Source organism: Delphinus delphis, chromosome 1 (assembly GCF_949987515.2).
Source record: "Delphinus delphis chromosome 1, mDelDel1.2, whole genome shotgun sequence".
Lineage (NCBI taxonomy): Eukaryota > Metazoa > Chordata > Mammalia > Artiodactyla > Delphinidae > Delphinus > Delphinus delphis.
Genome location: NC_082683.1, coordinates 102934885 through 102948490, shown reverse-complemented (window position 1 = coordinate 102948490; position 13606 = coordinate 102934885). Strand labels below are relative to the sequence as shown.

The 13606-nt window shown below is 43.2% G+C and overlaps 2 protein-coding genes across 3 annotated transcripts in view; both read right to left on the bottom strand.

The window, feature by feature from the left end:
- Positions 1 to 2222, bottom strand: part of MAN1A2 (mannosidase alpha class 1A member 2) — a 164076-nt gene extending 161854 nt beyond the window's left edge. The window contains exon 1 of one of the 2 annotated variants that reach the window (XM_060027860.1): positions 631 to 2222. In XM_060027860.1, coding sequence (XP_059883843.1) covers positions 631 to 932 — 302 coding nt within the window. In that variant the 5' untranslated portion in view covers positions 933 to 2222. The remainder of the gene's footprint in view (positions 1 to 630) is intronic. The other variant, XM_060027852.1, reaches the window with a different exon arrangement.
- On the bottom strand, positions 1770 to 13352 carry LOC138414038 (THO complex subunit 4-like). Its single transcript, XM_069540577.1, has 2 exons — positions 13244 to 13352; positions 1770 to 2476 (listed from the first exon to the last, which is right to left on the bottom strand). The coding sequence occupies exons 1-2, from the start codon at positions 13350 to 13352 to the stop codon at positions 1770 to 1772; spliced, it is 816 nt and encodes a 271-aa protein (XP_069396678.1).
- Positions 13353 to 13606: the final 254 nt, after the last annotated feature.

The window sequence follows — 13606 nt, the reverse complement described above, 5'->3', positions numbered from 1 at the left end:
TATTCGATACACTCCATCTTTCACATTTAGGAAAAAAAAAAATTAAATTTTAAAACATAACCAAACCTTGTCTACAAGAGTCACAAAGTGAGTGACTTAAGATTCAGTGATCTCTTTAACTTAACTGATTCCACAGAGTACCAAAACACATCTATTGTGCCTGTGTTTGTCTTTCTAAAAAGCTAAGATTCACTACTAAGCTTTAACTACCAGCCAGAGATGAGAGCCCTTTGGGAGAGAACAAACCCAGAGAAGATGTCAGGATTCCATGGATCTATTTCACAGGGTGGCACAATAATTGAATGCAACACATTCTTAATAAATGAAGGCGCAGCATATGTCACTATTTCTTCAGGTTAAGTCTTCATACCTCCATTCCCAATTGTTCACATCAGACACAACAACCCTGAGCACAAACACTCCTCCTACATAAAAGGAAGGAGCTGGACTTTGGATGGGGCTCTAGGTGTCCTTCCAGTTTATGATTCTATTTAACTAGTTGTGTAAAAATACAACTCTCACGACTCAGGGAAAGTTACATTTTACTGCCAAAAAAATGACAGATTTGATGCAATAAACCATACCTTGCTCTGCCAAATGTTAATACCAGAACTTCTGAAATAAACAAACCTGTGTCTATGTTCATCTGGTCCATGGATCAGGAAGACTCCAGGGTTTTTAGCCCCTTTGCCGGCATCTACATGAGGAATTAACACATCTTCCAAACCCAGATCAAAACGTTTGTGTTTTGAAGAGTCTGGAAGGAAGAAGAATGCCCCAAAACACAGGGTGATGAAGGCACTTAGAATAAGGAGGAGGATAAACTTCTCAGAAAGTCTCAAGGTAGCCCTGTGATGCGGGAAGGAAGGCGGCCCCAGGTTCAGAGGTGGTATCCTTCGTCCAGAGAGGGGTAGCAGCGCTGGGGTAGTCATCGTTTACGCTCTTGGGCAGAATATTTTATAAAGTTCTCATCTTACATCAAATGTACGATACATTGAACAGTCTTCAGAATCCTGGCAAAAATGGGGAAACTCAATTTTCCTCCTCTTAAAGGACTGCTGTGCGTTTCAACAGGGCACCTCTTTCACGCTCATCCAATTACATGCAGAAATGAGTGTGGCCCCCAAACGATCATTAGTTTAAGTCTTGTGATACTTTCTTTGCCATCTGGCTCTCAGTACCTCACCGGGTGATTACAAGTCTCCTCTCCATTCCTAAGGGTAGATCAGACAAGCAACACCGCACTGAGGATGCAAGGTGGGTTCTTCCATTCCTGAACCTCTGGGAGATGCTCCAACGTGGTTTCCCGCCCCAAAAGGGAGCCTGACGTGATCCAAGGAGCTGTAGAAGGTTCACTTGAGCTCCTCGGATGCTTCGATTGCAGAATCTCTGAACCTCAGTGGTGGAAAAACAAGGGGCTTCTCGGAAGTCAGTCAACCGGGAGGAGGGTCACCCGCCTCGCCGGGAAACCGAAGCAGCCGCGCTGGGCGAAAAGCAGGAAGGAGGGCTCGGACGCCCGCGCCTCCCGACGCTGTCCCCGGGCTCCGACGCTGCTCCCTCGACGGCTGGCGCGAAGGGCATCCGCGTCCAAAATACCTGCGCCCTCCCAGCCGCGGCCGCCGCGGCCGCTGTCGCTACCGCTCGGGTCTGTCAGGGAGCGGAACTTCCTCCTCCGCGGCCACTGAGAAGCCCCGGCGTGAGCGGGGGGAGGGAAGGCGCTGCGGCCGCCCCCGCTCGGCTCCTCCTCCTCCTCTCGGCAGCGGGTTAAGTTAACCCAGGCGCCGGCTCCCAGAGCGAGGCCGCTTCTGACCCCGCCGTGCCCGGCCGCGGCGACCGAGCCTCCGCGACCCCGCGGCGTGGGAAGAAGCAAAGCCGCGGCCCCCCTGTCCGAGAACCCGGGGCAGGCGCCTGCTCATTCCTCGCTCAGCCCGGGGGCGGCGGCGGCCCTGGGCTCGCGAGAGCAGTCGCGCCTTGGGCGGGCAGAGGTCAGCTGCGTCTCCTTCCTCCCTGGCCGCCGTGGGGGACTGCCTGGCCGCCGTGGGGGCCTCCGCGGCGCAACCTCCGGTAGCTCGCAGCCGCTCGCTCTGGTGGTGGCGGCGACGGCTGCGGGAGAGACAGCGCGTCCACGCGGTGCGGGGCTGCGGCCCGGTCCTCGTCCCGTGGCTCCCTAGGCCGGGAGGGCGCGGAGCAGCCGACTGCCGACACCCGTTGGGCACACTCCTGAGGGGAGCCGGCGTGCGGGGGTGGGGCGGATGGCTCGGGCCTGCCTCCGGCCCCGACTCGCGAGTGGGCGTCCCCGAGCGGCGGAGTGTGAGGTGCGCGCGCACGCTCCCGGCCTCGCCGCCGCCGCCCCCGCCCCTTCCCCGCCCCACCCGGCCCGGCCCGCGCTCCGGCCTCGCGCTGCTGCTGCGGGCTCCAGCGCCCGCCCTCCCGCCCGTCGGCTGCGCGACCCCCGGAAGCGTCCTGCAGCCGGCGTCTGGGCACGTGATGGGAGAAGGTCGACCGTTCGCGCTTCACTGATAACTTCACCGGTGCCAGGCTTCGGCATCGCCAGTTCGTGGGATTGACCCGGCGTTTGGGAGGTTGGGGGCGGGGAGGGCGGGGAGGCTCAGGTCCCGAAGGCTTCGCTGCAATCCAAGGGTTGCTAGGACTAAAGGGATCTGACGGCCAAGGTTAACGTTTAATATTGCTTTGTGGAGATCGTGTCTTCAGTTATGGACCATTGGTCCCTACGGCTCAACAACTGAGCCTCCAACTTCTTCCTTACAGCCCACGTGCACGTCCTTGGGCACCCGAAGCTCGAGTCATCTCTACTGAGCAGCAACCGTGTGCCAGGCTCTGTGTTAAGAATAAAATGGCGACCTTCAGGTTAGGTTTCCTGGCTGAGGTGTCTCTGACAGCAGCCCATATGACCCTACAGGACAACAGCTTCCTCGTGGTTCAGTTTCTGGAAGACGTTCTCCCATCATCACACTCCTCACCACCACTCCTCCCATAAAAGAGATAAGTATGAACGAGAAGGTGCTAAAATCCAAAAAGACAACAATGTTGTTTAAATTCAGGCTTAAAAGCACCCTGAGTTGATTCTGTTATCCATAATCTTAAGAACCATGTTGTGATTAAGTCCAAAAAATTTCTATGTAATACACAAATATTCTCACTTGTTTGATACTAAGATGTCAGTGCCTCTACATATCCTTAGTGATGACTGGGAGTTGGAGAGCAGTCCCTTCAGCGGCAGGGACAAAAGGTCAGCCTTAGTTAAAAATCAAGCAAAAATCCTCATCTTCACTGGCACAATTCGAAGTACAATTACGGTCTGCAGTATTTCCAGAAGCTCTGCATATCTCACTATCTACCATATGCCAAAGAAGTCATTGTCATTGATTCACCAAATAAAGAGATAAAAATGTTAGGTGCCACCTCTCACCCAGTCAGGCTGGCAGCCCAGTCCAAAATGAAATTTTTGTTGGACACTTGTGAAAAGCAGGTATAAGAAATTCCCTGCCTTCCCAATGTGTCTTTATAAAGTGTGCCAATTTTATGAATAAGTTTCTAATGCTGAGCCTCTCTGTAAGCCAAAGGAAGAGAAACACTTGGGTTTCCAACTACTGAGGTCATTAATTTCCATGGAAAGATCAGGGGAAATAAATATTGACATCTGAATGAAATAGCAAGTTACATAAGCCTTGAAAGGTAAATGTTATCTAGGTTGACACCAAATTGTTAACCACAGAAATATCGATCATGAAACCTGCCTTAACCTAGTTGACAAGCATGACTTAAGCAGGCTCAACCTCATAACCAGTGGAGAAGACTTATCTGTGTCCTTTCCTCTTTCTTGCCCTTGCCTGTTTTGCAAAATTCATTTTTCCTTCAGGAGAGTAAAAATATTATTTAAATTAGAGGTTATTGCAGATGTCCAAATGCAGTCTGCAATTCTAAGGCCCTTGATGATGCTATCCGTTATTATAATCCTACACAAGCATCACAAAGTGTGTGTGTGTGTGTGTGTGTGTATTCTCTTCTAGAGACTAGGGCCCTCTCAATTTGAGTTTTAAAAGAATTAGTATTAGGGGCTTCCCTCGTGGCGCAGTGGTTGAGAGTCCGCCTGCCGATGCAGGGGACACGGGTTTGTGGCCTGGTCCGGGAAGATTCCCACATGTCGTGGAGCGGCTGGGCCCGTGAGCGATGGCCGCTGAGCCTGCGAGTCAGGAGCCTGTGCTCCGCAACGGGAGAGGCCACAACAGTAAGAGGCCCGCGTACCGCAAAAAAAAAAAAAGAATTAGTATTGTTTTGTTGGTTTTTAAAAGCAATTTGAAATTTGAAAAAGATTATAGCTGTTGTGTTAAGATGTTGGTATTATATATAGTTTTTCCCCATGTTCTCTGTTTGTGTTACTTTTATAATAAATAAATAATTTTTAAATAAAGTGATACTTGAGAAAGTTAAGGTCAGATTTCAAATAGGTGGACTCAGTTGTATCAAGATGAACACGTCTGAGGGCAATCAACAGAAATCAGAAAGTACATGAAATATACATATTTTTTCATATATACGTGTAATAGGGACGTATCTCATTCTAGACAGTACAAAGAGAATATTTCATTTTCAAGGAGTAGCTGTGCTTTGATCAATGGTATAGACAGGATTCCAAAGTGGCAGATAAAGTGGTAATTTCCCTTTTATAAATCCATGTAAATTAATTAATATTTTAGGAAATAGGAATTGTTCAATTCCTAACAAAACAAAATCTACCCCGACATATTTCAGATTTATAGGACCATTACTGGGATACACTTATGTATTACAATGCAAAAGTTATTTGTACAATCATACGTTAACTTTTCTATTATCGAAACAGTTTAACACCTATTACACACACACACACACACACACCATCTAGCTCTGTTTTAAGTGAAACTGAAGTCATATGCTAGAGAAAAAAAATACAGCTGGTATGCAAAAAGAGGCTTTTGATTTACTTACATGACTTGTTCCTTCTTAGTTTCAACTGGTTCCCAAATATCCCAAAGACATGACCCCTAAATGTGTAGAAAAATAACCAAGCTCTGGCCCTGCTCTTTCCACTCTTGCATTCTTCTGTAAAGCTTTTTTCCTACAGGTCAGGGATAACCTAAGTTCAATGTTATGAAACTCTCACTTCAGCTCCATGGTAAGTCAGGAGAGCCAAAAATCTTCACCTGTCTCTCTGAGCCAAAGTATTTAAGGCTCATTTGCTTATAAAAGACACATTTGTTGAAGGGTACTGTGTGATACAGCCTCTACTAGGTGCTAGAAGTTTGGAGAAGTCAGAATCCCTATCTTAGTGAACTCGAAGTCTTGTGTGGGGTGGTAAATGAGCACTGACAATTACCTGACAGGGAAGAGTGCTGTTAGACTAAAGCCCCAGGGGCTCATGTGTTCACTGAAAGGGCACCAGAGTGAAGGGAGGGAGATTGGGCCTGTGTCAAGGAAGGTTCCTAGATCAAGTGCCACCTGAGCTGAGCCTTTCATTAACCAGCAGGGAAGAACGGTGGTGTTCCAACATAGGGAGCAGAACATGCACAGGCATCCACAGCCGTTTGTTCTTGCCACTTATCCAGAAACTTCCCTGCTTTACTCTTCCAATAAATCACTTGCCTGGCCCTAAACCCCCAATACTCTTGAAGGGGGAAAGTGAAATTTTTAAATTTCAGAAAAACATATGACTATGGAAACACATTACTCTCTCCCAGTGCCTAAGACAGGGCCAAGCAATGAGGAAGCCAGAAGCTTCAGCTTCCCTGGGCTCATAGTAAATCTGCTTCTGCTCTGAACCCAGCCATATCTAAGGCTAGTTCATCCTTTGAACCTCTCAGTTACACAAGCCTATAAATTTCTTTTGCAGTCAGAATTAGTTTCTGTGGCTTGCAATGTAAAGTCTTGACTAATACACAGCGTGTCTTTGCATGGAGGTGCTGTGGCTGCCTGTAGTATGTGAAGCACCAGTAGTTTCACAAGCGTAAAGGATCGGGAACCAGAAGGAGCCCACTCTTTCAGGCCACCAACAGGCTTGGGCCAGGGACAAAAGTGGGCAGAAGACCTAAAATTGAAAGGATTGAACATGGGCTTCCCTGGGCTTCCCTGGTGGCGCAGTGGTTGAGAGTCCGCCTGCCGATGCAGGGGACGCAGGTTCGTGCCCCGGTCCAGGAAGATCCCACATGCCGCAAAGCGGCTGGGCCCGTGAGCCATGGCCGCTGAGACTGCGCGTCTGGAGTCTGTGCTGCGCAACGGGAGAGGCCACGACAGTGAGAGGCCCGTGTACCGCAAAAAAATAATAATAATAAAATAAAATAAAAAATCACTGAGCCTGGAGGGGTGAGCACAAAGAGGGTGAGAGGGGGGAAGAAAAAGCACACTAAATTAAAATAAGACAGAAAAAAACAAATAGAACCTTTCCACTCAAAATGATCCTGACCAGCAAATTCCAAAGACATTCAGATGTCTAATACTAAGAAAGATTGCTAACAAAATGAACACTCAGAATATGAACTTACTCCAGATAAAATTAACTCTATGGTACTGTGTAACAAAGAATTTTTTAATTAATATTTTTGCATTCTCAAAGCGATCAATGAAGGCATAGCACTCATTTTAAAAAGAAAAGAAATTAGGAAACAGATAAGCTGAATAAAGAACAGGTAAATAAGGTAAATATGGCAAAAAACTGATAGAAATCTTGGAAATAAAAATCTGGTCATTGAAATTTTTTAAAAAGTCAATACATGGGGTTAACCCTGGAGCTGGCCAAAGTTGAAGAGAAAAAGTAATTCGCCCAGAACATAGTATAGAAGAATTCACTCAGAAGAATTCACCCAGAACATAATATAGAAAAATAAAGAGATTTCAAAATGTGAAAAATAATTCAGATTCATGGGATTATATTGAGTGGCTTCAACATATGTCTCATAGGAGTTCCAGAAGGAAAAACTGAAGGGAAGAGTGGATAAGCTATACTTTAAAAAAGAAGAAAGAAATGACTGAAGATTTTCTAATCAAAACATCAGAACACCATATGTACTGAGCAAGGTAAATAAGAGTAAAGGAACACTTTTCTCACTATAGTGAAACAACAGAGTAATACGGATAAAGATAAAATCTCAAGTCACCAAAGGGAAACCACTGATTATTTACAAAGGAACTATAACCAGAGTTCTCAAAAGCAACCACAGAAACAAGAAAACAATTGAGTTTTCTCCAAGTATTGAATGGAACACTATCAACCAAGAATTTGATTTCCAGATAAACTGCCATTTCAGGGAGAGGGCAAAACAAAGACATTTTCAATCATAAAAGGCAAGGGAGTTTTCCACCCACAGACCTACACCAGAAGAACTGTTAAAGAATGTACTTCCCCCAATGAGAAAATTAAGCCCAGAGGGAAAGCATAAGATACAAAAGATACTAGTGAGGGAAGAAATTAACAAAATGTGATGGTAGAATTAAAAATAGCTACTTAAGGAGTATGGGATTAACAGATACAAGCTACCATACATAAAATAGATAAGCAACAAGGATTTACTATATAACACAGGGAACTATGTTCAATATCTTATAACAACCTATAATGGAAAATAATCTGAAAAAATATATATAACTGAATCACTTTGCTGTACGCCTGAAACTAACACAATATTGTAAATCAACTATATTTCAATAAAAATAATATTAATAGCTACTTTAGTGTTTAAAAGAAAAGGAAAGAAATGGTTACAGTGGGTAGTTAAAAGATGCTACGGTCTTTGTTATGTTTGGAAGAGGAATATAAATAATAACTGTCTGAATACTTTGTCTATAAGATATTTTATATTAATAAAAAACTGATCTAGAGCTTCTAAACATTCAGAGAGAAAAGAGTAGCAAGGGATGAGGATATTTGATATGGAAAACTGATCCTTCAATAGAAGGCAGGAAAGGAGAAAAAAGAAGAAAAAGACACGTCAAACAAAACACACAAATTAAATAGAATAGTAGAATTAAATTCTAATAACAGCAAGCACAATAACTAAACAGATTTAAATTAGTTACTAAAATACAGATTATCAGACTGGTTTAAAATAATATTCAGGTATGTAACACTAGCAAAAAACAAAACTAAACCACAGAAATATTGGATATAAAGGGATAAAAAAAGAAATTATCAAAATGCTGTCAAAAAGAAAGTCAATGAAGCATTATTAATATCAGACCAAATAAAGTCTTTTAAACCAAATGTATTAATAAAAATAAAGAGGGTCAGTACCAAAAGTCAAATGTACCTAATAACATAGCTTTCAATTACAGAAAGAAAAATTACAAAGAGAAACTGACAAACCCGCTCTCTGACTGGGAGATTTTAACAATCTATCAGACATGACTAGATCAAGAAGAACAACAACAAAAAAAAACAGAGGTAATAGGGACTGAACCATGAAGGGCCTCTAAGAAGGCCACGTTAAGGAGTTGGCTTTTATTCTGAGAGTAATAGGAAGCCATTAAAGGGTTCTAAACAAAGTAGTGATTAGATCAGATGTCCTTTTTTATAAGGATCACTCTGGCTAGAAAATGGAGAATGGACTTCAGGGTGGTCAGACCACATAAAGACAAGAAGACCATTTAGAAAACTCTTCCTTCCCTCTAGCTAAGAGATATTAATGGCCTGAACTATAGTAGGGTCATTGGTGAAGGAAAAGAGTGGGCATTTCAAGGGACATTCAGATAGCTTATTGATCGAATGGCAGGGGAGGGAATCAAAGATAGCCTCCATATCTGTGCCCTACAAGACTTGATGCTTAGCAATGAGGAGGAAGAGCAGGGTTTTGCTGGAGGCTGGGGGGAGCAGGGTGTGGGTGGAAGTAGGGAAAGGTAGAGATATTGTTTCCTTGTTTCTGGTGATAGCACTTGACTCTCAACCCCTCAATTTTGACATTCAAACTGGTTCATTAAAAAGTTAAATTATATTCAATGTACAAGGAATATGTAAATCAATTTTAAAAGATGTTTACCAGGGTTTCCCTGGTGGCGCAGTTGTTGAGAGTCCGCCTGCCGATGCAGGGGACGTGGGTCCGTGCCCCGGTCCGGGAGGATCCCACATGCCGCGGAGCGCCTGGGCCTGTGAGCTGTGGCCGCTGAACCTGCGCGTCCAGAGCCAAAAAGACGTCTACCAAAAAGTATTCTGTTTTAAACTATTGGTGCTTAGGGAATGTTTCAATCATCTGGGGGAAAATTACACTTTAACAATATCAGAAAAATGTGTGTATATTCTAAATAATCATTTTCCATATAATAATAATAGTCCTTTATGATTATTTTTATTGTAGATTTTCATATTTTTCTGTACATAATGGATTTTCAGACATACCTATTTGCCTAACTACTACAGTAATAAAGTAGTCATGACTTTCCTTAGTGCACAGCTGGTCTTAAAAACAAGGAAATCCAATCTGTTGACCTGTGAATTTTCAGAGTCATAGATTTCATGGCACATAACTCCCTTTCTTTTCCAGGTTGTTATTAATTACCTTAAACTAATTCCAAGTTTACAATGTGTGTTTATCTTTCAGAGAACAATGACTCTGCATTGACCGAAGTTGGGAGGTGTGTCCAATTATACAACCAAACTGAGGTTACTTACAAATGCTGGAAATTAGGAGCTATTTTTCCAAAGACACTTTATTCAGTAGCTTCAAGCATGAAAACAGTTTAAAGAACTTACAGATTTCCAATTATAATTTTAAGCTTTGTATTTATTTTACAGCTATTCCAAAATGCAAATGAGGTTCAAAGTTCCAAACATGCTGTGCAATTTCAATTTAATATTCTAATGCATGGAGTGAAGTTTGAGCCTATAATACAGAAACAGGACTACTTGAACAGCCAAGAAACCCTTTGGAGCCTTAAAGGGAAATCTGTTTGGGAGTCTGCAGACTAAAATGTTTCTGGTAGGAATGGAGCCACAGTGAGATGTGTGGCTCTAGCATTGCCTCTCAAGTGATGGCCAGGATGTGTTTTGAAAAGACAAAACTCTTTTTGTGTCTGATTTTTAAAGTTAACACTTATTTGAGGGCTAATATTGCACTAAATTTCATACATGGAGTCTGCTGTTTATTATGAGCCATTATGTTCAAGTTCACTTCAGACAATATTGCTCCTTCAATTGCAGTCCTCTGCATTCAGGGGCAGTGCAAGCAAAATAGTGAAGAGGGCTCTTCTCCTTTAGGGCCAGTTGCTGTATCACCCTACCTAAAACCTGATTTGGTTACCATCATGCTATATAGACATCTCTGTCTTGATGCAGAAATGCTAAACTCAGAGATTCCACTATCAAGATGTTGTAGGGTTCTTCCCTATAACAGAAGTTGAAAGAACGGATGCATTACACTTTTCTGATGTTTTTCGAAATTATAGTAACATGTTAGTTTTAAACAGCATGAAAAAAATTAGGCAACATCAATAAAATTATAGTTCTTTATATTTCTAGTTGAGCCAGATATGCATTAAAGTTGAAGGGGGTTTTCATTTTTGTTTTTGTGTTGGTGATAGTTTTTTTCTTCAAATCTTTGTGCTTCCTGGAAATATATATGCAAGGAAGGAAGGAACGAAGGAATTGATGCGCCAGTAGATGTGAATAATGCTGAAGATTTACATACACTACACAGAAATTACTACTACCTCTACAACTACATCAAGATTTGAAGATGGGATTAGTACCCAACAGAAAAAAAAAAACTAACTGTATCATTTTCACAGTAGCAACGTTAATCATTATGTTAATATATCAATAATAACAAGGAACTTGGAAAGGTCTTTAGTGCTTTCTCTCATTTTTAAGCAAAATATCCACAGTGTCCCCTTATTTTTATGAACTGGAGGAAAATGAAGACCCCTCAAACGGCTGTCTTGCTCTTTCTTACAAAGTTGTTCTCTGCATCTAAACTGAACTTCTCTCCTGACTTAACTTCTCTACCAGGGATTCCTATAGGCAGTGGGGAAAATGATAGTCACAGCCTCTTCTGGGTATCAGGTTCATTTAGGCTGATGTAACAGAAGAAGCAGAAATTCCTTATACAGATAAAAGCAGAGCTGAGGAGCAACCCCTAACCCCAAAGTAAGCAATCAAATGAAGCACTGCATAAATATAGAAAAAAGAACACCGAGAAGCAATATGAATAAAACCTGGAGGGAAGATGGACCAAGGGGCACAGAGCTGCAAGTCAATGATGGGTAAGGGACACAGAGGTCCCAAGTTGTAACTTTCCATAAAAGAGTTGGGTCTCTTGACATGACTGTGGCACAGCAAAGGCAGGGAAATGTTTATTTCTAATGAAATAACCAAATAGTCTGGGAGCATTTAAATCCCAAGATTACACTGAAGCATTCATTTATTCATTCATTCAACTAATTTATTTATTATTATTATCATCACCCCCACCATCACTGGTGTCAGGCGTTCTTTACCTTTTTCTGTTAACCAGAGAGATTAATGACTCCCATCTGAGTAACCAATTCCAGGGGTTCTCACTTCTAGCTGTAGCTCATAATCACCTATGGAGGTGTTTTTGTTGTTGTTTTTATGTTTTGGGTTTTTTTTTTAATTTGCAAGGCCTTGTCCCTTCCCTGAGCCACTAAGTGAGAATCTCCTGGGGCAGGATGTGGTCATGTAATGAACCTTAAGACGCTTCTCCAGAACAGAAAGCTTCCACGTCGTCACTGCCATCGACCTTAGGCTGAGGATTTCTGGAGCTCCCTGAGGAGGAGCCAGGATTCCAGCCTGGGTGAAAAACATACACACCTGCAGGCAGCCACTCCACTTCCGGAGAGCCAGGGTTCAGGCAGTTACCGCTTCTCTGAAGGTACAAGCTTTACAGACATCCTATTGTTTGGTGCAGATATAGGGGGAAATGAGTCAAAAGCACTGGTGGGGGGGGTAGATTTATCCACAAGGTTGCCTTCAAATGGTTTTATTCTATATACTGCTGGAGAATGGACTCATGGCTTATCTTCCAGAATTTATACAGCAAGCACTCCAAAATATCTGAGGAGTGAATAGATAGTTAGATCTAGCTATTGATGGATTAGGACTCTGCCACCTGCAACTGTGAAACTTGGAGCAGGCTACTTGACTTCTCTGATCCTCAGGAAAGTTGTAAAGATTACTTCCTCGTAGGTTCTTGCAATGACTAGAGGATAGAGCATGAGGAAAACAGCTGGCACAGTGCCCAGAACAAAGTTAATATGAATAGTTAATACACGTTTAGAAAAGCAGCACAGCCAAGTGCACCCAAGACTCATTTTCCTGATTTTGTCTTTCCTTATTTAATAAAAATGGATGTTACGACCATAATTGTCACTATCAAAACCCCAGAAAACAGGGGAGACAGGATGAAAGGTCAGAGGTTACTGGTCTGCCATTCTCTCAGGTAGACATTTATGAATTCTGACTCATTAATATTGATTAGACAACTTGTAGAGACCAGGTAGCACATACAGGAAAAATGGCCAACTGAGAGCTTGGCCTACTTTCATACCAGCTCCTCTGCAGAGAAATTAATCCAACGCAAAGTCAACATTTTCAGAACTGAAGTAAAAGACATAACTTAAAGCCCAGCTAAGTGTGCCCCTTTTCCCCATTCAAGAACCCAGGGTCAGGGACAAAAGAACCACCAATCACACATCAGATGCCATTTGAAAAAATCCGTGTCTGTTTTTTTTTTTAATAATGTATTATTATTTATTTATTCAGTTTTTCCCCATTTTTATTGAGATATAATTGACATGCAACACGGTAGAAGTTTAAGGTGTATGGTATAATGGTTTGACTTACACGTATTGCAAATCTGTTTTGCCTTTGATGATAATGATATCTAGCATTTAATGAGTGCTTACTACAGACAATGCGTACATCTCTTGTAATTCTCGGAACGTAGTTATTTCCTTGTTAGAGTTAAGGAACTCAAGGTTGCCGTTGAAACTGGAAAGGTTTAGAAATGTGCCCAAGATCAGTTGGTTAGTAGGAACCAGACTATCAGACCCCACAGCCTGGACTCATAACCACTGCACTGAACCGCCTTGTCAGACGCTAGCCTTGGGATTTCCCTGGCGGTCCAGTAGTTGAGAGTCCGCACTTCCACTGCAGGGGGAGTGGGTTTGACCCCTGGTCAGAGAACTAAGATCCTGCATGCCACGTAGCAAGGTCAAAAAACAAAACAAAACAGATGCTAACCTTCTCCCCCACTGGGTGGGCAGGTCTGGTCCCCATCCTGGTTTCCCATTTCATTCCGGTGTCCAGTTTCCTGAGGCTGAGCTCTTCCGGTCCCTGAGCTTAGCAGCATCTCTCTCAGTCTGACGAATCTGGGTGATATTTACTGCTAGTTCGCATAACATCTGAACCGTAGGGAGGCTGGCCCTTGCCCTTCCCATGGTGAAGGGAATGCTGTGATTTCATGGCAGGATTCCACCGGTGTAACTCCTCTCTCTGCCTATTTATTTAGGCATGCAGTCTCCAGCAGGCTCCCCCCACCGAGGGGACACAGCCACTCGGGCAGATGACAGAGACAATTAAGCAACAGCATGGGCTTTGAGGGAA